Source organism: Coregonus lavaretus (assembly GCF_964263955.1).
Source record: "Coregonus lavaretus genome assembly, chromosome: 15".
Classification (NCBI taxonomy): domain Eukaryota; kingdom Metazoa; phylum Chordata; class Actinopteri; order Salmoniformes; family Salmonidae; genus Coregonus; species Coregonus lavaretus.
Genome location: NC_140002.1, coordinates 9,805,823 through 9,832,203, shown reverse-complemented (window position 1 = coordinate 9,832,203; position 26,381 = coordinate 9,805,823). Strand labels below are relative to the sequence as shown.

The 26,381-nt window shown below is 42.2% G+C and overlaps 2 protein-coding genes across 2 annotated transcripts; both read left to right on the top strand.

The window, feature by feature from the left end:
• Positions 1-565: 565 nt before the first annotated feature.
• LOC311142281 (ATP-sensitive inward rectifier potassium channel 1-like) lies at positions 566-1,675 on the top strand (the record flags this gene model as incomplete). Its single annotated transcript, XM_084177903.1, has 1 exon — positions 566-1,675. One exon carries the CDS (start codon positions 566-568, stop codon positions 1,673-1,675), a length of 1,110 nt encoding a protein of 369 aa, XP_084034029.1.
• A 14,749-nt stretch (positions 1,676-16,424) lies between these two features.
• Positions 16,425-17,534, top strand: LOC311142831 (ATP-sensitive inward rectifier potassium channel 1-like; the record flags this gene model as incomplete). Its single annotated transcript, XM_084178528.1, has 1 exon — positions 16,425-17,534. One exon carries the CDS (start codon positions 16,425-16,427, stop codon positions 17,532-17,534), a length of 1,110 nt encoding a protein of 369 aa, XP_084034654.1.
• Positions 17,535-26,381: the final 8,847 nt, after the last annotated feature.

Here is a 26,381-nt window from a genome sequence, read left to right as displayed (position 1 = left end):
GAGTCCACCTAAGTCTCATAGCAAAGGCCTGAATACTTGTGTAAATAATCTATTTCTGTTTATTATATTTAATAAATGTGCAAACATTTCTAAAAACCTGTTTTTTCGCTTAGTCATTATGGGGTATTGTGTGTAGATTGATGAGGAAACATTTTTATTTAATCCATTTTAGAATAACACTAACGTAACAAAATGTGGAAAAAGTGAAGGGGTCTGAATACTTTCCGAATGCACTGAATCTAAGGCAAATATAATATGTCTTGTTATGGGAATACAAATTAGTGGAATATCAAAGACACATTTCAAATCTATTGCTGATGAGCTGTTTTATGAACAAAGATTGTTAGTGAACAATATAAAAAGGGGGAGTTGTTTTTTCAAATGTTTAATCTAAGATAAACAACACTTAAGTTCTTATTCTTTTTTCTATATTCATTTTATTAATGTCCATTTTCTATAACCAAATAAAACTAGTCTGCCAGCTAATTCACCACTTTGTGGTTCCTACATTGTGGTTTATCCTGGCATTACACACTTGTTATTGTTTTTTCCCCAATGCTCCAGGATGCTTCAGTTCGTCCAGAGGCACATCCACGACCACCTGACAGAGCGCAGAATCCGCCGGACCCGACTGGTGACCAAAGATGGCCGCTGCAACATTGAGTTTGGCAACATTGAGTACCATAACCACTTTGCCTTCCTGGTGGACTTCTTTACGACGATTGTGGAGATTCGCTGGCGTTTCGTCCTCCTCCTCTTCATCGCCTCCTTCACAGGTAGCTGGTTCATCTTCAGCCTTCTATGGTACTGGATCGCCATGAGCAATGTCAACTGTATATACAAAGTTAATAGTCTCACCACGGCTTTCCTGTACTCCTTGGAGACCCAGACCACCATTGGTTATGGTGGACGGGCACTCACTGGGCACTGCCCTGGCACCGTGGCCATCATCGTCGTCCAATCCCTCATCGGGGTCTTTATCAACTGCTTCATGTGTGGGGTGATCCTGGCAAAGATCTCCCTTCCCAAGAAGAGGGCAAAGACAGTGACCTTCAGTGACACAGCGGTCATCTGCCAGAACAAGGGCCGCCTGTGCCTGGTAATTCGAGTGGCCAACCTCCGTAAGACCTTACTCATCAGGAGCCAAATCTATGGCAAGCTGCTTAGGACAACTGTCACTCCGGACAGCGAAACTATAATTCTGGACCAGGTAGGCATTGACTTTGCAGTGGACGCTGTCAAGGACAACCTGTTTTTTGTCTGTCCGTTGACACTGTACCACGTCATTGACAACGCCAGTCCGTTCTACGACATGACAGCAGACACCCTCCAGCAGCAGAACTTTGAGCTGGTGGTCTTCCTGGACGGGACGGTCGAGTCCACCAGTTCCGCCTGCCAGGTACGGACCTCCTTCATCCCCCAGGAGGTCCAGTGGGGATACAGCTTCCTGCCCATTATCTCCCGCACCAAGTCGGGCAAGTACCGCGTGGACTTCTCTAATTTCTCCAGAACTGTGCCGGTGACGACCCCACACTGTGTCCACTGCTTTCAGAGTGATCTAGGCCAATGCAACAACAACAATAACCAAAACAACCACCACAAGAAGCTGGGTATTGACAACCCCAGATTCGAGGTGATTGACGTTCAAGACACAATGGATGTCACAAGAATGTGAGCTGGAGGAAAGTTTCCACTGTAAACCACAGACATACAGTAGCCCCCAGGATGTGGGACATGGGTCACGGAGTATGATGTGCGTTAAGCACTTGTTTATGAAAGTAGTCAAGTCCTCTCTATAGATTGTCAGTCCGATATGGATGACGGAAAGCTAATTTTGTGGTCAGGGGCTCATACTGAGTTATAGACGATGAGCAGGTAGCCACGGTTGGAGCTAAGGTCTTGGTAAAAACAGCTCATTACACTCAAAGCACCATTCCCACTGGGCACACACTGGTTGAATCAACATTGTTTCCACATCATTTCAATGAAATTACGTTGAACCAACGTGGAATAGATGTTGAATTGACTTCTGTGCCCAGTGGGTTGTGACATACAAACAGGAAGTATTTTTCTAGGTACAGAAACTATTGAAGAGGGCTTTGGTCATGAATCATGATATAATATAATATGATATGATATGATATGATATGATATGATATGATATGATATGAGAGAGAGAGAGAGAGAGAGAGAGAGAGAGAGAGAGAGAGAGAGAGAGAGAGAGAGAGAGAGAGAGAGAGAGAGAGAGAGAGAGAGAGAGAGAGAGAGAGAGATAGTAAAGCACAGCCAGGGGGTAGAGATGCTTATGACCTGAGCCTGTTTTAATGAAATATGTCAGGGATGGAGGAATAACAATAGGGTAGAACTTGCTTCCCTTGAGTCTTTACATAGTGTTTTTCTTAACTGAAATGACAAAGTACATCTTATGTGCCATAACAGATACATCATGACTTAATTCCTAATACTTTGAATAGTTGTTAATTGCAGTGACTGGAAATATTAATGTGACTAATCTACATTGTGTAGATGTATTATTTTGTTACTTTTTCTCAGGAAAAGCAGCATTCCTGGAAATGTTTTTTTGACAATGCCTTGAGTATTTTCCTTTCTGACACCTGTCCTTGGACTGAATGGTGTTTAATAATGATATTGCCACAAGAGGGCAATGTTGACTAATTAATTTTTAGCCTGTACGTCTTGACTCATCTCCCAGGTAGTGGGATAGATACAAGTAATATTAACATAAATAATGGTTTAAAGAGAAAATACTATTAAATAGATTATATACATTTATTTTGGCAGGTTTATTATGAGACCAGACTTATCAAAGTTAATTCACTGGAGGAGCAACAGTAATATATGATTAATTACAATAATTAATTTAGGATATTCAAAGAAGGTGATTCAGCCTCCCAGGCTGCGTTCAGGTTGGTCCTCTTGGACTCACCATTGGGGATGCAGCCTCCCAGGCTGCGTTCAGGTTGGTCCTCTTGAACTCACCATTGGGGATGCAGCCTCCCAGGCTGCGTTCAGGTTGGTCCTCTTGAACTCACCATTGGGGATGCAGCCTCCCAGGCTGCGTTCAGGTTGGTCCTCTTGAACTCACCATTGGGGATGCAGCCTCCCAGGCTGCGTTCAGGTTGGTCCTCTTGAACTCACCATTGGGGATGCAGCCTCCCAGGCTGCGTTCAGGTTGGTCCTCTTGAACTCACCATTGGGGATGCAGCCTTCCAGGCTGCGTTCAGGTCGGTCCTCTTGAACTCACCATTGGGGATGCAGCCTCCCAGGTGATGCAGCTGAAGTTGGAACTGTCTGACAGGTAGCCTGGTCCCAGATCTTTTTGTGCTATTATGTCCACTCCTTGTCACTCTTTGTCATGCCAACTATGTTTGGCGTGACAATGAATGATAAGGAGTTGGCAAGAGAGCAGAACAGACTGGCACCCAGGTTATGACAGGAGCTCCAGCAGGAACTGCCACAGCTGGATCTGCCCTGAGCCTGCAGACAGAGAGAGTCAAAACCGTCACAGCTACTGTAATAACACACATGTAAGAGCCTGGAGAGACAGGAAATCAACTCCGTGCTAATGACTAATACAAATGTAACATTCTGGAGAGACAGGAAGTAAACTCTGTAATAATTACTAATACACATGTAACAGTCTGGAGAGAGGCAGGTGGTCAACACCATCTACTGTTCTAATAATTATGTAGGACAGAAGAGCCTGGAGATTTGTTATTGTTTAGAAAGAGACACTGTTTCTCAGTGTGACACTGTCCATATATGGTATAAAAACAACCATTCACCATTCCATTAGATTGGATACATAACAGCTTGGGCACCATATACAGTTGAAGTCGGAAGTTTACATACACTTAGGTTGGAGTCATTAAAACTTGTTTTTCAACCACTCCACAAATATCTTGTTAACAAACTATAGTTTTGGCAAGTCGTATAGGAAATCTACTTTGTGCATGACACAAGTAATTTTTCCAACAATTGTTTACAGACAGATTATTTCACTTATAATTCACTGTATCACAATTCCAGTGGGTCAGAAGTTTACACACACTAAGTTGACTGTGCCTTTAAACAGCTTGGAAAATTCCATAAAATGATGTCATGGCTTTAGAAGCTTCTGATAGGCTAATTGACATCATTTGAGTCAATTGGAGGTGTACCTGTGGATGTATTTCAAGGCCTACCTTCAAACTCAGTGCCTCTTTGTTTGACATCATGGGAAAATCAAAAGAAATCAGCCAAGACCTCAGAAAAAGAATTGTAGACCTCCACAAGTCTGGTTCATCCTTGGGGGCAATTTCCAAACGCCTGAAGGTACCACGTTCATCTGTACAAACAATAGTATGCAAGTATAAACACCATGGGACCACGCAGCCGTCATACCGCTCAGGAAGGAGACGCGTTCTGTCTCCTAGAGATGAACGTACTTTGGTGCAAAAAGTGCAAATCAATCCCAGAACAACAGCAAAGGACCTTGTGAAGATCCTGGAGGAAACAGGTACAAAAGTATCTATATCCACAGTAAAACAAGTCCTATATCGACATAACCTGAAAGGCCGCTCAGCAAGGAAGAAGCCACTGCTCCAAAACCGCCATAAAAAAGCCAGACTACGGTTTGCAACTGCACATGTGGACAAAGATCGTACTTTTTGGAGAAATGTCCTCTGGTCTGATGAAACAAAAATAGAACTGTTTGGCCATAATGACCATCGTTATGTTTGGATGAAAAAGGGGGTTGCTTGCAAGCCGAAGAACACCATCCCAACCGTGAAGCACAGGTGTGGCAGCATCATGCTGTGGGGGTGCTTTGCTGCAGGAGGGACTGGTGCACTTCACAAAATAGATGGCATCATGAGGAAGGAAAATTATGTGGATATATTGAAGCAACATCTCAAGACATCAGTCAGGAAGTTAAAGCTTGGTCGCAAATGTGTCTTCCAAATGGACAATGACCCCAAGCATACTTCCAAAGTTGTGGCAAAATGGCTTAAGGACAACAAAGTCAAGGTATTGGAGTGGCCATCACAAAGCCCTGACCTCAATCCTATAGAACATTTGTGGGCAGAACTGAAAATGCGTGTGCGAGCAAGGAGGCCTACAAACCTGACTCAGTTACACCAGCTCTGTCAGGAGGAATGGGCCAAAATTCACCCAACTAATTGTGGGAAGCTTGTGGAAGGCTACTCGAAACGTTTGACCCAAGTTAAACAATTTAAAGGCAATGCTACCAAATACTAATTGAGTGTATGTATATTTCTGACCCACTATTATTCTGACATTTCACATTCTTAAAATAAAGTGGTGATCCTAACTGACCTAAGACAGGGACTTTTTACTAGGATTAAATGTCAGGAATTGTGAAAAACTGAGTTTAAATGTATTTGACTAAGGTGTATGTAAACTTCAGACTTCAACTGTAATTAACAAATCTATCGTTGTTGTGAGTATGGTTAAATACTAGTTAATGTCTGCTTTAGAGAAGTCATCATGAGCATTGTGTATTATGTATTGTGCCATTTACTACATTTCTACCTGTGTAATTAGATTTGTCCCCAGAGTTTCATTGAGGCCCGTTTATATGGATGGATTGAATCTGTGTAGTTCTTTTGTATGGCACACTGACTTGAATGTCCTTAGATTTGGCTCTGTTGGAACTATAAGCTCTTAAAGCTTTAATGTCATCTTCATATGCTTCTATGCTGGAGACTAAGCTTGGCTAACTACCGTTACCTTCAAACATATGCTGGATCATATGTTAGGATGGTAAAGTGAGACGCCCATGCAAATACATAATGGCCCACAGCTTTGACAGTGAGCCAAGACCCTGTCGAGCTTGTAATAAGGCAATAGCAGGTGCATTATTTTTGCTAAACACTATACAGTATCAATCAAATTATTCATGAAGCCAGTTTTACATCAGCATATGTCACAAAGTGCTATACAAAAACCCAGCCTAAAACCCCAAACAGCAAGCAATGCAGATGTAGAAGCACGGTGGCTAGGAACAACTCCCTAGAACGGTAGGAACCTAGGAAGAAACCTAGAGAGGAACCAGGCTATGAGGGGTGGCCAGTCCTCTTCTGGCTGTGCCGGGTGGAGATTATAAGAGTACATGGCCATTTAAGGCAAGATTGTTCTTCAAGGTGTTCAAACGTTCATAGATGACAAGCAGAGTAAAATAATAATCACAGTGGTTGTAGAGGGTGCAACAGGTCAGTATCTCAGGAGTAAATGTCAGTTGGCTTTTCATAGCCGAGCATTCAGAGGTCGAGACAGCAGGTGCGGTAGGGAGAGAGAGAGAGTCGAAAACAGCAGGTCTGGGACAAGGTAGCACGTCCGGTGAACAGGTCAGGGTTCCCTAGCCGCAGGCAGAACACCTACTCATTCAAGGGTTTTTCTTTATTTTTACTATTTTCATGGCAGTGCATGTGTAAATGTGGAAGTGGTGTGAGTATGTGCATTTATTTGAAAGTGAGCTTCTCTTTACCACTGTACTTGTGATAAGGAGACATTTTGAGTGTACAGGGCTGACTATAAGTGACATGTTATTGTTACCTTTATTAAAAGCTATATAGCTTTGCCTCTTCCTTTTAGCTCAGTAACACTTCATCAGCATGTTTATTTCCCAGACATACAGTAGTGTATAGGTTGACCAAAATAGCTTTGGGTGCTATCGCTCTACAAGGGTTAAGATAGGGTTAGAGTGTGAGAAGACAGTGTGTGTGAGTGTGTGATCTACAATATGTTTGAATCCTTGTTAATGTAATTTAATTTGGTGTTTCGAATAAAGTCTTAACTGTCTCTCTCTCTGTGTGTGTGTGTGTGTGTGTGTGTGTGTGTGTGTGTGTGTGTGGAGAAGGCAGTCAGGACCCCAGAATAAATCTCTCTCCAGATGCCTCATCATTTCTGCCAGCTGTGGCTGTATGCCCTGCATATTTGGGTTTTTACTCTTTCCTCTACTGACTTCCCTTACCCAAGAGTCAAATTACCCCCCACCCGCCAAAAAAAACCTGCCTTACTATTGTACTTGCCTTTTATGCACTAACACTCACACTTGTCTTGTTGCTGATAGTTACTTTTTTTAGGAACGTTTTTACTTGCAGCCAATGACTGTGATATGTGGTTGTCTTACCTACCTTAGTTGAATGCACTGACTGAAAGTCTCTCTGGATAAGAGCGTCTGCTAAATGATCAAAATGTAAAATGTTAATGTATCCATTAGAGGGGGACACATACTCTGTGGGCATCATTGTCTCCTCCTCAACACCAAAGATGTGTATGAAGAGCTTGAAAAGACTGCTGCTTTCTTCTACGTGTGTGTGCCTTTGTTTGTCGCACAACTCCCACTCACATACATACTTTCAAACTCATAAAAGCACACAGGAATTAATACACAGAGAGAGTCAGTCAAACACATGGACTGCATATGAACGTAAATGAACTCATAGCTGTAAATAAAAGTAGATATGGAGATATGGATACACAAATATACACGTTTGGGTTGTGGCCATAGGGTGTTGTAGTAGAGGAACCCCAATGCTGAAAACAGTAGTGAAATAGTAGTGGGGGGGGGGGGGGGGGAACAGTAATGGAGAAAACAGTAGGGAGAAAGCAGAAGGGAGAAAACAGTAGTGGAGAAAGAAGGGAGAAAACAGTAGTAGAGAAAACAGTAGTGAAGAAAACAGCAATGGAGGAAACAGTAGCGGAGAGAGCAACAGTGGAGAAAACAGTAGGGAGAAAACAGTAGTGGAGAAAACAGAAGGGAGAAAACAGTAGGGAGAAAACAGCAATGGAGGAAACAGTAGGGAGAAAACAGTAGGGCAAAAACATCAATGGCGGAAACAGTAGGGAGGAAACAGAAGGGAGGAAAAAGCAGTGGCGAAAACAGTAGTGGCGAAAACAGTAGGGAGAAAACAGTAGTAGAGAAAACAGTAGGGAGAAAACAGAAGGGAGAAAACAGTAGGGAGAACACAGTAGGGAGAAAACAGTAGGGAGAAAACAGTAGTGGAGAAAGAGTAGTGGAGAAAACAGTATGGAGAAAACAGTAGTGGAGAAAACAACAGTGGAGAAAACAGTAGTAGAGAAAACAGTAGGGAGAAAACAGTAGGGAGAAAAAAACAGTAGGGAGAAAACAGTATGGAGAAAACAGTAGTGGAGAAAACAACATTGGAGAAAACAGTAGTGGAGAAAACAATAGCGGAGAAAACAGTACGGAGAAAACAGTAGTGGAGAAAACAGTAGTAGAGAAAACAGTAGGGAGAAAACAGTAGGGAGAAAACAGTATGGAGAAAACAGTAGTGGAGAAAACAACATTGGAGAAAACAGTAGTGGAGACAACAATAGCGGAGAAAACAGTACGGAGAAAACAGTAGTGGAGAAAACAGTAGTGGAGAAAACAGTAGTGGAGAAAATAGTAGTGGAGAAAAGAGGTTGGAGAAAAGAGTAGTGGAGAAAACAGTAGGGAGAAAACAGTAGTGGAGAAAACAGTCATGGAGAAAACAGTAGTGGAGAAAACAGTAGTGGAGAAAACAACAGTGGAGAAAACAGTAGTGGAGAAAACAATAGTGGAGAAAACAGTACGGAGAAAACAGTAGTGGAGAAAACAGTAGTGGAGAAAACAGTAGTGGAGAAAATAGTAGTGGAGAAAAGAGGTTGGAGAAAAGAATAGTGGAGAAAACAGTAGGGAGAAAACAGTAGTGGAGAAAACAGTCATGGAGAAAACAGTAGGGAGAAAACAGTAGTGGAGAAAACAGTCATGGAGAAAACAGTAGGGAGAAAACAGTAGTGGAGAAAACAGTATTGGAGAAAACAGTAGTGGAGAAAACAGTAGTGGAGAAAACAGTAGTGGAGAAAACAGTAGTGGAGAAAACAGTAATGGAGAAAACAGTCGTGAGTGAAACTGGGAGCTACTAACTAAACTGGTCCAATAAGAACACTAATTGTCCCAGGATGTTGCAAAGCGTTTAAGTAAGATGTGCTCTACGGAACAAGTCCCAGGACTAGTGTAGGATTATGTCAAAAGGTCACTTTGTGGACTGGGTGGGGGGGATACAGTCATGTTTCCTTTGCCCTTCTATGTAAACAGATGTGAACAAGGTGGGGCATTGGGAAAATAGGAAACCAAGATACTAATCAGCTTCATAACACATTTATTCCTGTCATAAACCACTGATATAGAAGACCCCACTTTCTCAATTAGCTAAGTTAACATTGGCAAAGTGCCATCTCTTCCATTCAATCTGAATGCATCATAAGCCAGTAGAGGAGAAAACTTGTATGTTGTATTGAGCCCAAAGACTTGCTAACTTAGGGGTGAATCCTAACTTCCACATCAGTTAGGGGGAAATGGGTTGTGGCCATAAGGTGTTGTAGTAGAGGATCCCCAATGCTGTTCTCATTCGTTTGACTTAAATGACAGAAAGAAAACAGTAGTGGAGAAAACAGTAGTGGAGAAAACAGTAGGGAGGAATCAGAAGGGAGAAAACAGCAATGGAGGAAACAGTAGCGGAAAAAAGAACAGTGGAGAAAACAGAATGGAGAAAACAGTAGGGAGAAAACATTTGGGAGAAAACCGTAGTGGAGAAAACAGTAGTGGAGAAAATAGTAGGGAGAAAACAGAATGGAGAAAACAGTAGGGAGATAACAGTAGTGGAGAAAACAGTAGGGAGAAAACAGTAGCGGAGAAAACAGTAGGGAGAAAACAGAAGGGAGAAAACAGTAGTGGCGAAAACCACAGTGGAGAAAACAGTAGTGGAGAAAACACTAGTGGAGAAAACAGTAATGGAGAAAACAGTATGGAGAAAACAGTAGTGGAGAAAACAGTAGGGAGAAAACAGTTGTGGAGAAAACAGTAGTGGAGAAAACAGTAGGGAGAAAACAGTAGTGGAGAAAACAGTAGTGGAGAAAATAGTAGTGGAGAAAAGAGGTTGGAGAAAAGAGTAGTGGAGAAAACAGTAGGGAGAAAACAGTAGTGGAGAAAACAGTAGGGAGAAAACAGTAGTGGAGAAAACACTAGTGGAGAAAACAATAGTGGAGAAAACAGTAGTGGAGAAAACAGTAGGGAGAAAACAGTTGGGAGAAAACCGTAGTGGAGAAAACAGTAGTGGAGAAAATAGTAGGGAGAAAACAGAATGGAGAAAACAGTAGGGAGAAAACAGTAGTGGAGAAAACAGTAGTGGAGAAAACAGTAGCGGAGAAAACAGTAGGGAGAAAACAGAAGGAAGAAAACAGTAGTGGCGAAAACCACAGTGGAGAAAACAGTAGTGGAGAAAACACTAGTGGAGAAAACAGTAATGGAGACAACAGTATGGAGAAAACAACAGTGGAGAAAACAGTAGTGGATAAAACAGTAGGGAGAAAAAAGTAGTGGAGAAAACAGTAGGGAGAAAACAGTAATGGTAATTGTAAACACTAATTGTTCCAGGATGTTGCAAAGCGTTTTACTAAGATGTGCTCTACGGAACAAGTCCCAGGACTAGTGTAGGATGATGTCAGAAGGTCACTTTGTGGACTGGGTGGGGGGGATACAGTCATGTTTCCTTTGCCCTTCTAGGTAAACAGATGTGAACAAGGTGGGGCATTGGGAAAATAGGAAACCAAGATACTAATCAGCTTCATAACACATTTATTCCTGTCATAAACCACTGAGATAGAAGACCCCACTTTCTCAATTAGCTAAGGTATCATTGGCAAAGTGCCATCTCTTCCATTCAATCTGAATGCATCATAAGCCAGTAGAGGAGAAAACTTGTATGTTGTATTGAGCCCAAATACTTGCTAACTTAGGGGTGAATCCTAACTTCCACATCAGTTAGGGGGAAATGGGTTGTGGCCATAAGGTGTTGTAGTAGAGGATCCCCAATGCTGTTCTCATTCGTTAGACTTAAATGACAGAAAGAACACAGTAGTGGAGAAAACAGTAGTGGAGAAAAGTAGTGTGCATAGCTGTCATGCCAAGAGTGTGCAAAGCTGTCATCAAGGCAAAGGGTGTCTATTTGAAGAATCTCAAATATAAAATATATTTAGATTTGTTTAACACTTTTTTGGTTACTACATGATTCCATATGTGTTATTTCATAGTTGTGATGTCTTCACTATTATTCTACAATGTAGAAAATAGTAAACAAATTAAGAAAAACCCTTGAATGAGGTGTGTCCAAACCTTTGACTGGTAAAAAGTAATTGGTCCCTCTTTGCCATAATAAGTGGCCTGACCCAAATATGTAAATCCAAATAATTAATTATTTGCTAATGCTATAACTACATTAGCACCAGAGGGTAAAATGCTACTCCCTCCACCAACTTTGTAACCCAACAAATGTCAGGGTCAAATGCTGTCGTTTGGGGCTATTAGATTTGTGAAAACAGCTTATCACTATCAAGTGCGGGTAGAAATTAATGTGTAAAACAGTCACAGGGGAGAGTGGGGTAAGTTCAGACATTTTTTACATTCAGCATCAGGATGTTGTGTATCCCTGGAAATAATCAGAATTCATGTAAATATTACAGTTTTGAAAACATAGCTTGTCCATGAAAAGTGGCCTCCTGGCACAACTTACCCTGGGTATGGGGTAAGATGAGCCGCGGGACAGGGTAAGTTAAGCTGCCTACACATTTCTGTACTGAATTAAATATTACCATTACCTTTTTAAAACCATGTCTATCTTTATTTACGAAACACAATTCAACACAATCACAATTGCTTTTTTGTCTTTGAATCATTTAAAACATATTTTAACACAGGCTTAACACCTAACAAACACTTTGCACTTTTTGTTGCTACCTCATATCCCAGCGATAATGCCTTGCATAATGCTTGGGAAGAAAACACTTCAATTTGCTCAACTTGCCATTGTCTCAAACATTGGCTCAACTTACCGCAAGGCAAACATTTTGCTTACAGTGGGGGAAAAAAGTATTTAGTCAGCCACCAATTGTGCATGTTCTCCCACTTAAAAAGATGAGAGAGGCCTGTAATTTTCATCATAGGTACACGTCAACTATGACATACAAATTGAGGGAAAAAAATCCAGAAAATCACATTGTAGGATTTTTAATGAATTTATTTGCAAATTATGGTGGAAAATAAGTATTTGGTCACCTACAAACAAGCAAGATTTCTGGCTCTCACAGACATGTAACTTCTTCTTTAAGAGGCTCCTCTGTCCTCCACTCGTTACCTGTATTAATGGCATCTGTTTGAACTTGTTATCAGTATAAAATACACCTGTCCACAACCTCAAACAGTCACACTCCAAACTCCACTATGGCCAAGACCAAAGAGCTGTCAAAGGACACCAGAAACAAAATTGTAGACCTGCACCAGGCTGGGAATACTGAATCTGCAATAGGTAAGCAGCTTGGTTTGAAGAAATCAACTGTGGGAGCAATTATTAGGAAATGGAAGACATACAAGACCACTGATAATCTCCCTCGATCTGGGGCTCCACGCAAGATCTCACCCTGTGGGGTCAAAATGATCACAAGAATGGTGAGCAAAAATCCCAGAACCACACGGGGGGACCTAGTGAATGACCTGCAGAGAGCTGGGACCAAAGTAACAAAGCCTACCATCAGTAACACACTACGCCGCCAGGGACTCAAATCCTGCAAAGCAAGACATGTCCCCCTGCTTAAGCCAGTACATGTCCAGGCCCGTCTGAAGTTTGCTAGACTGCATTTGGATGATCCAGAAGAGGTTTGGGAGAATGTCATATGGTCAGATGAAACCAAAATAGAACTTTTTGGTAAAAACTCAACTTGTCGTGTTTGGAGGACAAAGAACACCATACCTACTGTGAAGCATGGGGGTGGAAACATCATGCTTTGGGGCTGTTTTTCTGCAAAGGGACCAGAACGACTGATCCGTGTAAAGGAAAGAATGAATGGGGCCACGTATCGTGAGATTTTGAGTGAAAACCTCCTTCCATCAGCAAGGGCATTGAAGATGAAACGTGGCTGGGTCTTTCAGCATGACAATGATCCCAAACACACCGCACGGGCAACGAAGGAGTGGCTTTGTAAGAAGCATTTCAAGGTCCTGGAGTGGCCTAGCCAGTCTCCAGATCTCAACCCCATAGAAAATCTTTGGAGGGAGTTGAAAGTCTGTGTTGTCCAGCGACAGCCCCAAAACATCACTGCTCTAGAGGAGATCTGCATGGAGGAATGGGCCAAAATACCAGCAACAGTGTGTGAAAACCTTGTGAAGACTTACAGAAAACGTTTGACCTGTGTCATTGCCAACAAAGGGTATATAACAAAGTATTGAGAAACTTTTGTTATTGACCAAATACTTATTTTCCACCATAATTTGCAAATAAATTCATAAAAAATCCTACAATGTGATTTTCTGGATTTTTTTTCCTAATTTTGTCTGTAATAGTTGACGTGTACCTATGATGAAAATGACAGGCCTCTCTCATCTTTTTAAGTGGGAGAACTTGCACAATTCGTGGCTGACTAAATACTTTTTTTCCCCACTGTAAGTAATTGTATGTATATAGCAAAACTGTCCTTGAGATGTAGTCGGCATTATGGCTTATAACAGCTCATAAAAATAATAGTTAAATTGTAAAACAGACTTTTTAACACAGCCAGCCAGGTTTTAATAATATAGTGAAATGTGTATGTTCATGACATTCAGCAAACTTTAAGCAAACACCAAAGTAGCAAGTTTCTATCATATGAAGGGATTGTAATCAAATTTGTTTAAATGAAAATGTGATACAGAAGAAAAAGATTCCTGGTGCACTATTTCAATATGAAGCATGGTGTAATTGTAAGACATTATATTTAACATACTCTCAAATCTGTTTGCAAAATACAGACTTTTACAGGGCAGTATCATGTTTAAATCTATTTGGTAAAAGCAAATAAATAAATGATCTAGGGCATTTCTCAGTAATGCTTCTGTAAACCAAAGAAACAGGTGCGTGTGGTCAGGTGTTGCGTAAATCTGCGAACTGAGGTTACGTGCCCCAATTTTATGAAAATGAAAGTATTTTGAACATGTATTTAAACACAGATCTAAAAATCTACTTCAAAATAATGTAAGACAGTACCATACACTTGATGGTAGAGCTACAATCATAGGAAACAAGTGTTGGACTGAATAGGGTCCCTAAACCAAATGATACTGTACCTTCCTAGACGAGTCTGCAGTATTTAAAGAACAATTGAGAAGAAAAGACTTCAATATGTAATGTTTTTGTATTTTTTTCTCCCTACTCCATTGACTCTAATGATTTCAGCTTGAGACATCTCTGTCCCGTTTTGAGGGGGAGGGGCTGCTGGGGACCAGCGAAAGAAAAGGGGAAACATGATTGAAGGATTTTTTTGTGTGGGCCTTGTCGCAAAGCCCACATGTTCTGAGGGAAGTTGAAAACTAAAAGAGCATGGATGCTGCAGTGGTCACGTTGTCCCATCTTCAATCGGTTTACCTTCTGCCTGTCATAGTTATTGTGTGATTTCTGGCAAACTGTGCGGCCACTGAATCCAGAATATTCCATTTCTGGAGTTGAGCCTTCACGTGTGGTGGTGGAGACCATGTACAATGGACCACCATGTCAGGGGGAGCCACATCTAACCACGACACCCTGGCTGGGGATGGAGTGAGTGGCTGTACTGGGGACTCAGGAGGAGAGTTTGGTGGGGTGTTGACAGGGCTAAAATAGTGATGCACTCTCGGAACATTCCGACCTGCCTCTCTTGTCTGTCTGTATGAGGGCTGTGTACACCATGGCATGTGGCTGGGATTAGGACATTTCACTGTGGATTAAAACATTTGCAACGCCTTCATGGCAGTGATTACAGCCTCGAGTCTTCTTGGGTATGACGCTACAAGCTTGGCACACCTGTATTTGGGGAGTTTCTCTGCAGATCCTCTCAAGCAATGTCAGGTTGGATGGGGAGTGTCGCTGCACAGCTATTTTCAGTTCTCTCCAGAGATGTTCGGGCTCTGGCTGGGCCGCTCAAGGACATTCAGAGACTTGTCCCAAAGCCACTCCTGCGTTGTCTTGGCTGTGTGCTTAGGGTCGTTTTCCTGTTGGAAGGTGAACCTTCGTCTCAGTCTGAGGTCGTGAGCGCTCTGGAGCAGGTTTTGATCAAGGATCTCTCTGTACTTTGCTCCGTTCATCTTTCCCTCGATCCCGACTAGTCTCCCAGTCCCTGCCGCTGAAAAACATCCCCACAGCATGATGCTATCACCCCCATGCTTCACCGAAGGGATGGTGTCACGTTTCCTCCAGAGAATCTTGTTTCTCATGGTCTGAGAGTCCTTTAGGTGCTTTTTGGCAAACTCCAAGCAGGCTGTCATGTGCCTTTTATTGAGGAGTGGCTTCCATCTGGCCACTCTACCATAAAGGCCTGACTGGTGGAGTGCTTCAGAGATGGTTGTCCTTCTGGAAGGTTCTCCCATCTCCACATAGGAACTCTGGAGCTCTGTTAGAGTGACCATCGGGTTCTTGGTCACCTCCCTGACCAAGGCCCTTCTCCCCCGTTTGCTCAGTTTGGCCAGGTGGCCAGCTCTAGAAAGAGTCTGGGTGGTTCCAAACTTCTTCCATTTAAGAATGATGGAGGCCACTGTATTCTTGGGGACCTTCAACGCTGCAGACAATTTTTGGTACCCTTCCCCAGATCTGTGCCTTGACACAATCCTGTCTCGGAGCTCTACAGACAATTCCTTCGACCTCATGGCTTGGTTTTTGCTCTGACATGTACTGTCAACTGTGGGACCTTATATAGACAGATAGCCTTTCCAAATCATGTCCAATCAATTGAATTTACCACAGGTGGACTCCAATCAAGTTGTAGAAACATCTCAAGGATGATCAATGGAAACGAGTCCACCTAAGTCTCATAGCAAAGGCCTGAATACTTGTGTAAATAATCTATTTCTGTTTATTATATTTAATAAATGTGCAAACATTTCTAAAAACCTGTTTTTTCGCTTAGTCATTATGGGGTATTGTGTGTAGATTGATGAGGAAACATTTTTATTTAATCCATTTTAGAATAACACTAACGTAACAAAATGTGGAAAAAGTGAAGGGGTCTGAATACTTTCCGAATGCACTGAATCTAAGGCAAATATAATATGTCTTGTTATGGGAATACAAATTAGTGGAATATCAAAGACACATTTCAAATCTATTGCTGATGAGCTGTTTTATGAACAAAGATTGTTAGTGAACAATATAAAAAGGGGGAGTTGTTTTTTCAAATGTTTAATCTAAGATAAACAACACTTAAGTTCTTATTCTTTTTTCTATATTCATTTTATTAATGTCCATTTTCTATAACCAAATAAAACTAGTCTGCCAGCTAATTGACCACTTTGTGGTTCCTACATTGTGGTTTATCCTGGCATTACACACTTGTTATTGTTTTTTCCCCAATGCTCCAGGATGCTTCAGTTCGTCCAGAGGCACATCCACGACCACCTGACAGAGCGCAGAATCCGCCGGACCCGACTGGTGACCAAAGATGGCCGCTGCAACATTGAGTTTGGCAACATTGAGTACCATAACCACTTTGCCTTCCTGGTGGACTTCTTTACGACGATTGTGGAGATTCGCTGGCGTTTCGTCCTCCTCCTCTTCATCGCCTCCTTCACAGGTAGCTGGTTCATCTTCAGCCTTCTATGGTACTGGATCGCCATGAGCAATGTCAACTGTATAGTTGATGTTAATTGTCTCACCACGGCTTTCCTGTACTCCTTGGAGACCCAGACCACCATTGGTTATGGTGGACGGGCACTCACTGGGCACTGTCCTGGCACCGTGGCCATCATCGTCGTCCAATCCCTCATCGGGGTCTTTATCAACTGCTTCATGTGTGGGGTGATCCTGGCAAAGATCTCCCTTCCCAAGAAGAGGGCAAAGACAGTGACCTTCAGTGACACAGCGGTCATCTGCCAGAACAAGGGCCGCCTGTGCCTGGTAATTCGAGTGGCCAACCTCCGTAAGACCTTACTCATCAGGAGCCAAATCTATGGCAAGCTGCTTAGGACAACTGTCACTCCGGACAGCGAAACTATAATTCTGGACCAGGTAGGCATTGACTTTGCAGTGGACGCTGTCAAGGACAACCTGTTTTTTGTCTGTCCGTTGACACTGTACCACGTCATTGACAACGCCAGTCCGTTCTACGACATGACAGCAGACACCCTCCAGCAGCAGAACTTTGAGCTGGTGGTCTTCCTGGACGGGACGGTCGAGTCCACCAGTTCCGCCTGCCAGGTACGGACCTCCTTCATCCCCCAGGAGGTCCAGTGGGGATACAGCTTCCTGCCCATTATCTCCCGCACCAAGTCGGGCAAGTACCGCGTGGACTTCTCTAATTTCTCCAGAACTGTGCCGGTGACGACCCCACACTGTGTCCACTGCTTTCAGAGTGATCTAGGCCAATGCAACAACAACAATAACCAAAACAACCACCACAAGAAGCTGGGTATTGACAACCCCAGATTCGAGGTGATTGACGTTCAAGACACAATGGATGTCACAAGAATGTGAGCTGGAGGAAAGTTTCCACTGTAAACCACAGACATACAGTAGCCCCCAGGATGTGGGACATGGGTCAGGGAGAATGATGTGCGTTAAGCACTTGTTTATGAAAGTAGTCAGGTCCTCTCTATAGATTGTCAGTCCGATATGGATGACGGAAAGCTAATTTTGTGGTCAGGGGCTCATACTGAGTTATAGACGATGAGCAGGTAGCCACGGTTGGAGCTAAGGTGTTGGTAAAAACAGCTCATTACACTCAAAGCACCATTCCCACTGGGCACACACTGGTTGAATCAACATTGTTTCCACATCATTTCAATGAAATTACGTTGAACCAACGTGGAATAGATGTTGAATTGACTTCTGTGCCCAGTGGGTTGTGACATACAAACAGGAACTATTTTTCTAGGTACAGAAACTATTGAAGAGGGCTTTGGTCATGAATCATTATATAATATAATATTATATGATATGATATGATATGATATGATATGATATGATATGATATGATATGATATGATATGATATGATATGATATGATATGATATGATATGAGAGAGAGAGAGAGAGAGAGAGAGAGAGAGAGAGTAAAGCACAGCCAGGGGGTAGAGATGCTTATGACCTGAGCCTGTTTTAATGAAAAATGTCAGGGATGGAGGAATAACAATAGGGTAGAACTTGCTTCCCTTGAGTCTTTACATAGTGTTTTTCTTAACTGAAATGACAAAGTACATCTTATGTGCCATAACAGATACATCATGACTTAATTCCTAATACTTTGAATAGTTGTTAATTGCAGTGACTGGAAATATTAATGTGACTAATCTACATTGTGTAGATGTATTATTTTGTTACTTTTTCTCAGGAAAAGCAGCATTCCTGGAAATGTTTATTTGACAATGCCTTGAGTATTTTCCTTTCTGACACCTGTCCTTGGACTGAATGGTGTTTAATAATGATATTGCCACAAGAGGGCAATGTTGACTAATTAATTTTTAGCCTGTACGTCTTGACTCATCTCCCAGGTAGTGGGATAGATACAAGTAATATTAACATAAATAATGGTTTAAAGAGAAAATACTATTAAATAGATTATATACATTTATTTTGGCAGGTTTATTATGAGACCAGACTTATCAAAGTTAATTCACTGGAGGAGCAACAGTAATATATGATTAATTACAATAATTAATTTAGGATATTCAAAGAAGGTGATTCAGCCTCCCAGGCTGCGTTCAGGTTGGTCCTCTTGGACTCACCATTGGGGATGCAGCCTCCCAGGCTGCGTTCAGGTTGGTCCTCTTGAACTCACCATTGGGGATGCAGCCTCCCAGGCTGCGTTCAGGTTGGTCCTCTTGAACTCACCATTGGGGATGCAGCCTCCCAGGCTGCGTTCAGGTTGGTCCTCTTGAACTCACCATTGGGGATGCAGCCTCCCAGGCTGCGTTCAGGTTGGTCCTCTTGAACTCACCATTGGGGATGCAGCCTTCCAGGCTGCGTTCAGGTTGGTCCTCTTGAACTCACCATTGGGGATGCAGCCTCCCAGGCTGCGTTCAGATTGGTCCTCTTGAACTCACCATTGGGGATACAGCTTTCCAGGCAGCGTTCAGGTCGGTCCTCTTGAACTCACCATTGGGGATGCAGCCTCCCAGGTGATGCAGCTGAAGTTGGAACTGTCTGACAGGTAGCCTGGTCCCAGATCTTTTTGTGCTATTATGTCCACTCCTTGTCACTCTTTGTCATGCCAACTATGTTTGGCGTGACAATGAATGATAAGGAGTTGGCAAGAGAGCAGAACAGACTGGCACCCAGGTTATGACAGGAGCTCCTGCAGGAACTGCCACAGCTGGATCTGCCCTGAGCCTGCAGACAGAGAGAGTCAAAACCGTCACAGCTACTGTAATAACACACATGTAAGAGCCTGGAGAGACAGGAAATCAACTCCGTGTTAATGACTAATACACATGTAACAGTCTGGAGAGACAGGAAGTAAACTCTGTAATAATTACTAATACACATGTAACTGTCTGGAGAGAGGCAGGTGGTCAACACCATCTACTGTTCTAATAATTATGTAGGACAGAAGAGCCTGGAGATTTGTTATTGTTTAGAAAGAGACACTGTTTCTCAGTGTGACACTGTCTATATATGGTATAAAAACAACCATTTACCATTCCATTAGATTGGATACATAACAGCTTGGGCACCATATACAGTTGAAGTCGGAAGTTTACATACACTTAGGTTGGAGTCATTAAAACTCGTTTTTCAACCACTCCACAAATATCTTGTTAACAAACTATAGTTTTGGCAAGTCGTATAGGAAATCTACTTTGTGCATGACACAAGTAATTTTTCCAACAATTGTTTACAGACAGATTATTTCACTTATAATTCACTGTATCACAATTCCAGTGGGTCAGAAGTTTACACACACTAAGTTGACTGTGCCTTTAAACAGCTTGGAAAATTCCATAAAATGATGTCATGGCTTTAGAAGCTTCTGATAGGCTAATTGACATCATTTGAGTCAATTGGAGGTGTACCTGTGGATGTATTTCAAGGCCTACCTTCAAACTCAGTGCCTCTTTGTTTGACATCATGGGAAAATCAAAAGAAATCAGCCAAGACCTCAGAAAAAGAATTGTAGACCTCCACAAGTCTGGTTCATCCTTGGGGGCAATTTCCAAACGCCTGAAGGTACCACGTTCATCTGTACAAACAATAGTATGCAAGTATAAACACCATGGGACCACGCAGCCGTCATACCGCTCAGGAAGGAGACGCGTTCTGTCTCCTAGAGATGAACGTACTTTGGTGCAAAAAGTGCAAATCAATCCCAGAACAACAGCAAAGGACCTTGTGAAGATCCTGGAGGAAACAGGTACAAAAGTATCTATATCCACAGTAAAACAAGTCCTATATCGACATAACCTGAAAGGCCGCTCAGCAAGGAAGAAGCCACTGCTCCAAAACCGCCATAAAAAAGCCAGACTACGGTTTGCAACTGCACATGGGGACAAAGATCGTACTTTTTGGAGAAATGTCCTCTGGTCTGATGAAACAAAAATAGAACTGTTTGGCCATAATGACCATCGTTATGTTTGGATGAAAAAGGGGGTTGCTTGCAAGCCGAAGAACACCATCCCAACCGTGAAGCACAGGTGTGGCAGCATCATGCTGTGGGGGTGCTTTGCTGCAGGAGGGACTGGTGCACTTCACAAAATAGATGGCATCATGAGGAAGGAAAATTATGTGGATATATTGAAGCAACATCTCAAGACATCAGTCAGGAAGTTAAAGCTTGGTCGCAAATGTGTCTTCCAAATGGACAATGACCCCAAGCATACTTCCAAAGTTGTGGCAAAATGGCTTAAGGACAACAAAGTCAAGGTATTGGAGTGGCCATCACAAAGCCCTGACCTCAATCCTATAGAACATTTGTGGGCAGAACTGAAAATGCGTGTGCGAGCAAGGAGGCCTACAAACCTGACTCAGTTACACCAGCTCTGTCAGGAGGAATGGGCCAAAATTCACCCAACTAATTGTGGGAAGCTTGTGGAAGGCTACTCGAAACGTTTGACCCAAGTTAAACAATTTAAAGGCAATGCTACCAAATACTAATTGAGTGTATGTATATTTCTGACCCACTATTATTCTGACATTTCACATTCTTAAAATAAAGTGGTGATCCTAACTGACCTAAGACAGGGACTTTTTACTAGGATTAAATGTCAGGAATTGTGAAAAACTGAGTTTAAATGTATTTGACTAAGGTCTATGTAAACTTCAGACTTCAACTGTAATTAACAAATCTATCGTTGTTGTGAGTATGGTTAAATACTAGTTAATGTCTGCTTTAGAGAAGTCATCATGAGCATTGTGTATTATGTATTGTGCCATTTACTACATTTCTACCTGTGTAATTAGATTTGTCCCCAGAGTTTCATTGAGGCCCGTTTATATGGATGGATTGAATCTGTGTAGTTCTTTTGTATGGCACACTGACTTGAATGTCCTTAGATTTGGCTCTGTTGGAACTATAAGCTCTTAAAGCTTTAATGTCATCTTCATATGCTTCTATGCTGGAGACTAAGCTTGGCTAACTACCGTTACCTTCAAACATATGCTGGATCATATGTTAGGATGGTAAAGTGAGACGCCCATGCAAATACATAATGGCCCACAGCTTTGACAGTGAGCCAAGACCCTGTCGAGCTTGTAATAAGGCAATAGCAGGTGCATTATTTTTGCTAAACACTATACAGTATCAATCAAATTATTAATGAAGCCAGTTTTACATCAGCATATGTCACAAAGTGCTATACAAAAACCCAGCCTAAAACCCCAAACAGCAAGCAATGCAGATGTAGAAGCACGGTGGCTAGGAACAACTCCCTAGAACGGTAGGAACCTAGGAAGAAACCTAGAGAGGAACCAGGCTATGAGGGGTGGCCAGTCCTCTTCTGGCTGTGCCGGGTGGAGATTATAAGAGTACATGGCCATTTAAGGCAAGATTGTTCTTCAAGGTGTTCAAACGTTCATAGATGACAAGCAGAGTAAAATAATAATCACAGTGGTTGTAGAGGGTGCAACAGGTCAGTATCTCAGGAGTAAATGTCAGTTGGCTTTTCATAGCCGAGCATTCAGAGGTCGAGACAGCAGGTGCGGTAGGGAGAGAGAGAGAGTCGAAAACAGCAGGTCTGGGACTGCATATGAACGTAAATGAACTCATAGCTGTAAATAAAAGTAGATATGGAGATATGGATACACAAATATACACGTTTGGGTTGTGGCCATAGGGTGTTGTAGTAGAGGAACCCCAATGCTGAAAACAGTAGTGGAGAAAATAGGAGTGGGGGGGGGGTGGGGAAACAGTAATGGAGAAAACAGTAGGGAGAAAGCAGAAGGGAGAAAACAGTAGTGGAGAAAGAAGGGAGAAAACAGTAGTAAAGAAAACAGTAGTGGAGAAAACAGCAATGGAGGAAACAGTAGCGGAGAGAGCAACAGTGGAGAAAACAGTAGGGAGAAAACAGTAGTGGAGAAAACAAAAGGGAGAAAACGGTAGTGGAGAAAACAGTAGGGAGAAAACAGCAATGGAGGAAACAGTAGGGAGAAAACAGTAGGGCAAAAACAGCAATGGCGGAAACAGTAGGGAGGAAACAGAAGGGAGGAAACAGCAGTGGCGAAAACAGTAGTGGCGAAAACAGTAGGGAGAAAACAGTAGTAGAGAAAACAGTAGGGAGAAAACAGTTGTGAAGAAAACAACAGTGGAGAAAACAGTAGTAGAGAAAACAGTAGGGAGAAAACAGTAGGGAGAAAAACAGTAGGGAGAAAACAGTAGTGAGGAAAACAACAGTGGAGAAAACAGTAGTGGAGAAAACAGTAGTGGAGAAAACAGTAGTGGCGAAAACAGTAGTGGAGAAAACAGTAGTGGAGAAAAGAGTAGTGGAGAAAAGAGTAGTGGAGAAAACAGTAGTGGAGAAAACAGTAATGGAGAAAACAGTAGGGAGAAAACAGTAGTGGAGAAAACAGTAGTGGAGAAAACAGTAGTGGAGAAAACAGTAGTGGAGAAAACAGTAGTGGAGAAAACAGTAATGGAGAAAACAGTCGTGAGTGAAACTGGGAGCTACTAACTAAACTGGTCCAATAAGAACACTAATTGTCCCAGGATGTTGCAAAGCGTTTAAGTAAGATGTGCTCTACGGAACAAGTCCCAGGACTAGTGTAGGATGATGTCAAAAGGTCACTTTGTGGACTGGGTGGGGGGGATACAGTCATGTTTCCTTTGCCCTTCTATGTAAACAGATGTGAACAAGGTGGGGCATTGGGAAAATAGGAAACCAAGATACTAATCAGCTTCATAACACATTTATTCCTGTCATAAACCACTGATATAGAAGACCCCACTTTCTCAATTAGCTAAGTTAACATTGGCAAAGTGCCATCTCTTCCATTCAATCTGAATGCATCATAAGCCAGTAGAAGAGAAAACTTGTATGTTGTATTGAGCCCAAAGACTTGCTAACTTAGGGGTGAATCCTAACTTCCACATCAGTTAGGGGGAAATGGGTTGTGGCCATAAGGTGTTGTAGTAGAGGATCCCCAATGCTGTTCTCATTCGTTTGACTTAAATGACAGAAAGAAAACAGTAGTGGAGAAAACAATAGTGGAGAAAACAGTAGGGAGGAATCAGAAGGGAGAAAACAGCAATGGAGGAAACAGTAGCGGAAAAAAGAACTGTGGAGAAAACAGAATGGAGAAAACCGTAGTGGAGAAAACAGTAGTGGAGAAAATAGTAGGGAGAAAACAGAATGGAGAAAACAGTAGGGAGATAACAGTAGTGGAGATAACAGTAGGGAGAAAACAGTAGCGGAGAAAAACAGTAGGGAGAAAACAGAAGGGAGAAAACAGTAGTGGCGTAAACCACAGTGGAGAAAACAGTAGTGGAGAAAACACTAGTGGAGAAAACAGTATGGAGAAAACAGTAATGGAGAAAACAGTAGTGGAGAAAACAGTAGGGAGAAAACAGTTGTGGAGAAAACAGTAGTGGAGAAAACAGTAGTGGAGAAAACAGTAGGGAGAAAACAGTAGTGGAGAAAACAGTCGTGGAGAAAAGAGTAGTGGAGAAAAGAGTAGTGGAAAAAAGAGTAGGGTGAAAACAGCAATGGCGGAAACAGAAGGGAGGAAACAGCAGTGGCAAAAATAGTAGTGGCGAAAAACAGTAGGGAGAAAACAGTAGTGGAGAAAACAGTAGGGAGGAAACAGTAGGGAGAAAACAGTAGTGAGAAAACAGTATGGAGAAAACAGTAGTGGAGAAAAAAAAAGTGGAGAAAACAGTAGTGGAGAAAACAGTAGTGGAGAAAACAGTAGGGAGAAAACAGTAGTGGAGAAAACAGTAGAAAGAAAACAGTAGTGGAGAAAATAGTAGTGGAGAAAACAGTAGGGAGAAAACAGTAGTGGAGAAAACAGTAGGGAGAAAACAGTAGTGGAGAAAACAGTTGGGAGAAAACCGTAGTGGAGAAAACCGTAGTGGAGAAAACAGTAGTGGAGAAAATAGTAGGGAGAAAACAGTAGGGAGAAAACAGTAGTGTAGAAAACAGTAGTGGAGAAAACAGTAGCGGAGAAAACAGTAGGGAGAAAACAGAAGGGAGAAAACAGTAGTGGCGAAAACAACAGTGGAGAAAACAGTAGTGGAGAAAAAACTAGTGGAGAAAACAGTAATGGAGAAAACAGTATGGAGAAAACAACAGTGGAGAAAACAGTAGGGAGAAAACAGTAGGGAGAAAACAGTAGTGGAGAAAACAGTAGTGGAGAAAACCGTAGTGGAGAAAACAGTAGGGAGAAAAAAGTAGTGGAGAAAACATTAGGGAGAAAACAGTAATGGAGAAAACAGTAATGGAGAAAACAGTAGGGAGAAAACAGTAGGGGAGAAAACAGTAGTGGAGAAAACAGTAGTGGAGAAAACAGTAGTGGAGAAAACAGTAGTGGAGAAAACAGTAGGGAGAAAAAAGTAGTGGAGAAAACATTAGGGAGAAAACAGCAATGGAGAAAACTGTCGTAGATGAAACTGGGAGCTACTAACTAAACTGGTCCAATGAGAACACCAATTGTTCCAGGATGTTGCAAAGCGTTTTACTAAGATGTGCTCTACGGAACAAGTCCCAGGACTAGTGTAGGATGATGTCAGAAGGTCACTTTGTGGACTGGGTGGGGGGGATACAGTCATGTTTCCTTTGCCCTTCTAGGTAAATAGATGTGAACAAGGTGGGGCATTGGGAAAATAGGAAACCAAGATACTAATCAGCTTCATAACACATGTATTCCTGTCATAAACCACTGAGATAGAAGACCCCACTTTCTCAATTAGCTAAGGTATCATTGGTAAAGTGCCATCTCTTCCATTCAATCTGAATGCATCATAAGCCAGTAGAGGAGAAAACTGATATGTTGTATTGAGCCCAAAGACTTGCTAACTTAGGGGTGAATCCTAACTTCCACATCAGTTAGGGGGAAATGGGTTGTGGCCATAAGGTGTTGTAGTAGAGGATCCCCAATGCTGTTCTCATTCGTTAGACTTAAATGACAGAAAGAACACAGTAGTGGAGAAAACAGTAGTGGAGAAAACAGTAGGGAGGAAACAGAAGGGAGGAAACAGCAATGGAGGAAACAGTAGCAGAGAAAAGACCAGTGGAGTAAACAGAATGGAGAAAACAGTAGGGAGAAAACAGTAGGGAAAAAACAGTGGTGGAGAAAACGGTAGTGGAGAAAATAGTAGGGAGAACACAGTAGGGAGAATCAGTAGCGGAGAAAACAGTATGGAGAAAACAGAAGGGAGAAAACAGTAGTGGCGAAAACAACAGTGGATAAAACAGTAGTGGAGAAAACACTAGTGGAGATAACAGTATGGAGAAAACAACAGTGGAGAAAACAGTAGTGGAGAAAACAGTAGGGAGAAAACAGTTGTGGAGAAAACAGTAGGGAGAAAACAGTAGTGGAGAAAACAGTAGTGAGAAAACAGTAGTGGAGAAAACAGTAGTGGAGAAAAGAGTAGTGGAGAAAACAGTAGTGGAGAAAACAGTAGGGCGAAAACAGCAATGGCGGAAACAGTAGGGAGGAAACAGAAGGGAGGAAACAGTAGTGGCGAAAACAGTAGTGGCGAAAACAGTAGGGAGAAAACAGTAGTGGAGAAAACTGTAGGGAGAAAACAGAAGGGAGAAAACAGTAGGGAGAACACAGTAGGGAGAAAACAGTAGGGAGAAAACAGTAGTGGAGAAAGAGTAGTGGAGAAAACGGTAGGGAGAAAAAAGTATGGAGAAAACAGTAGTGGAGAAAACAACAGTGGAGAAAACAGTA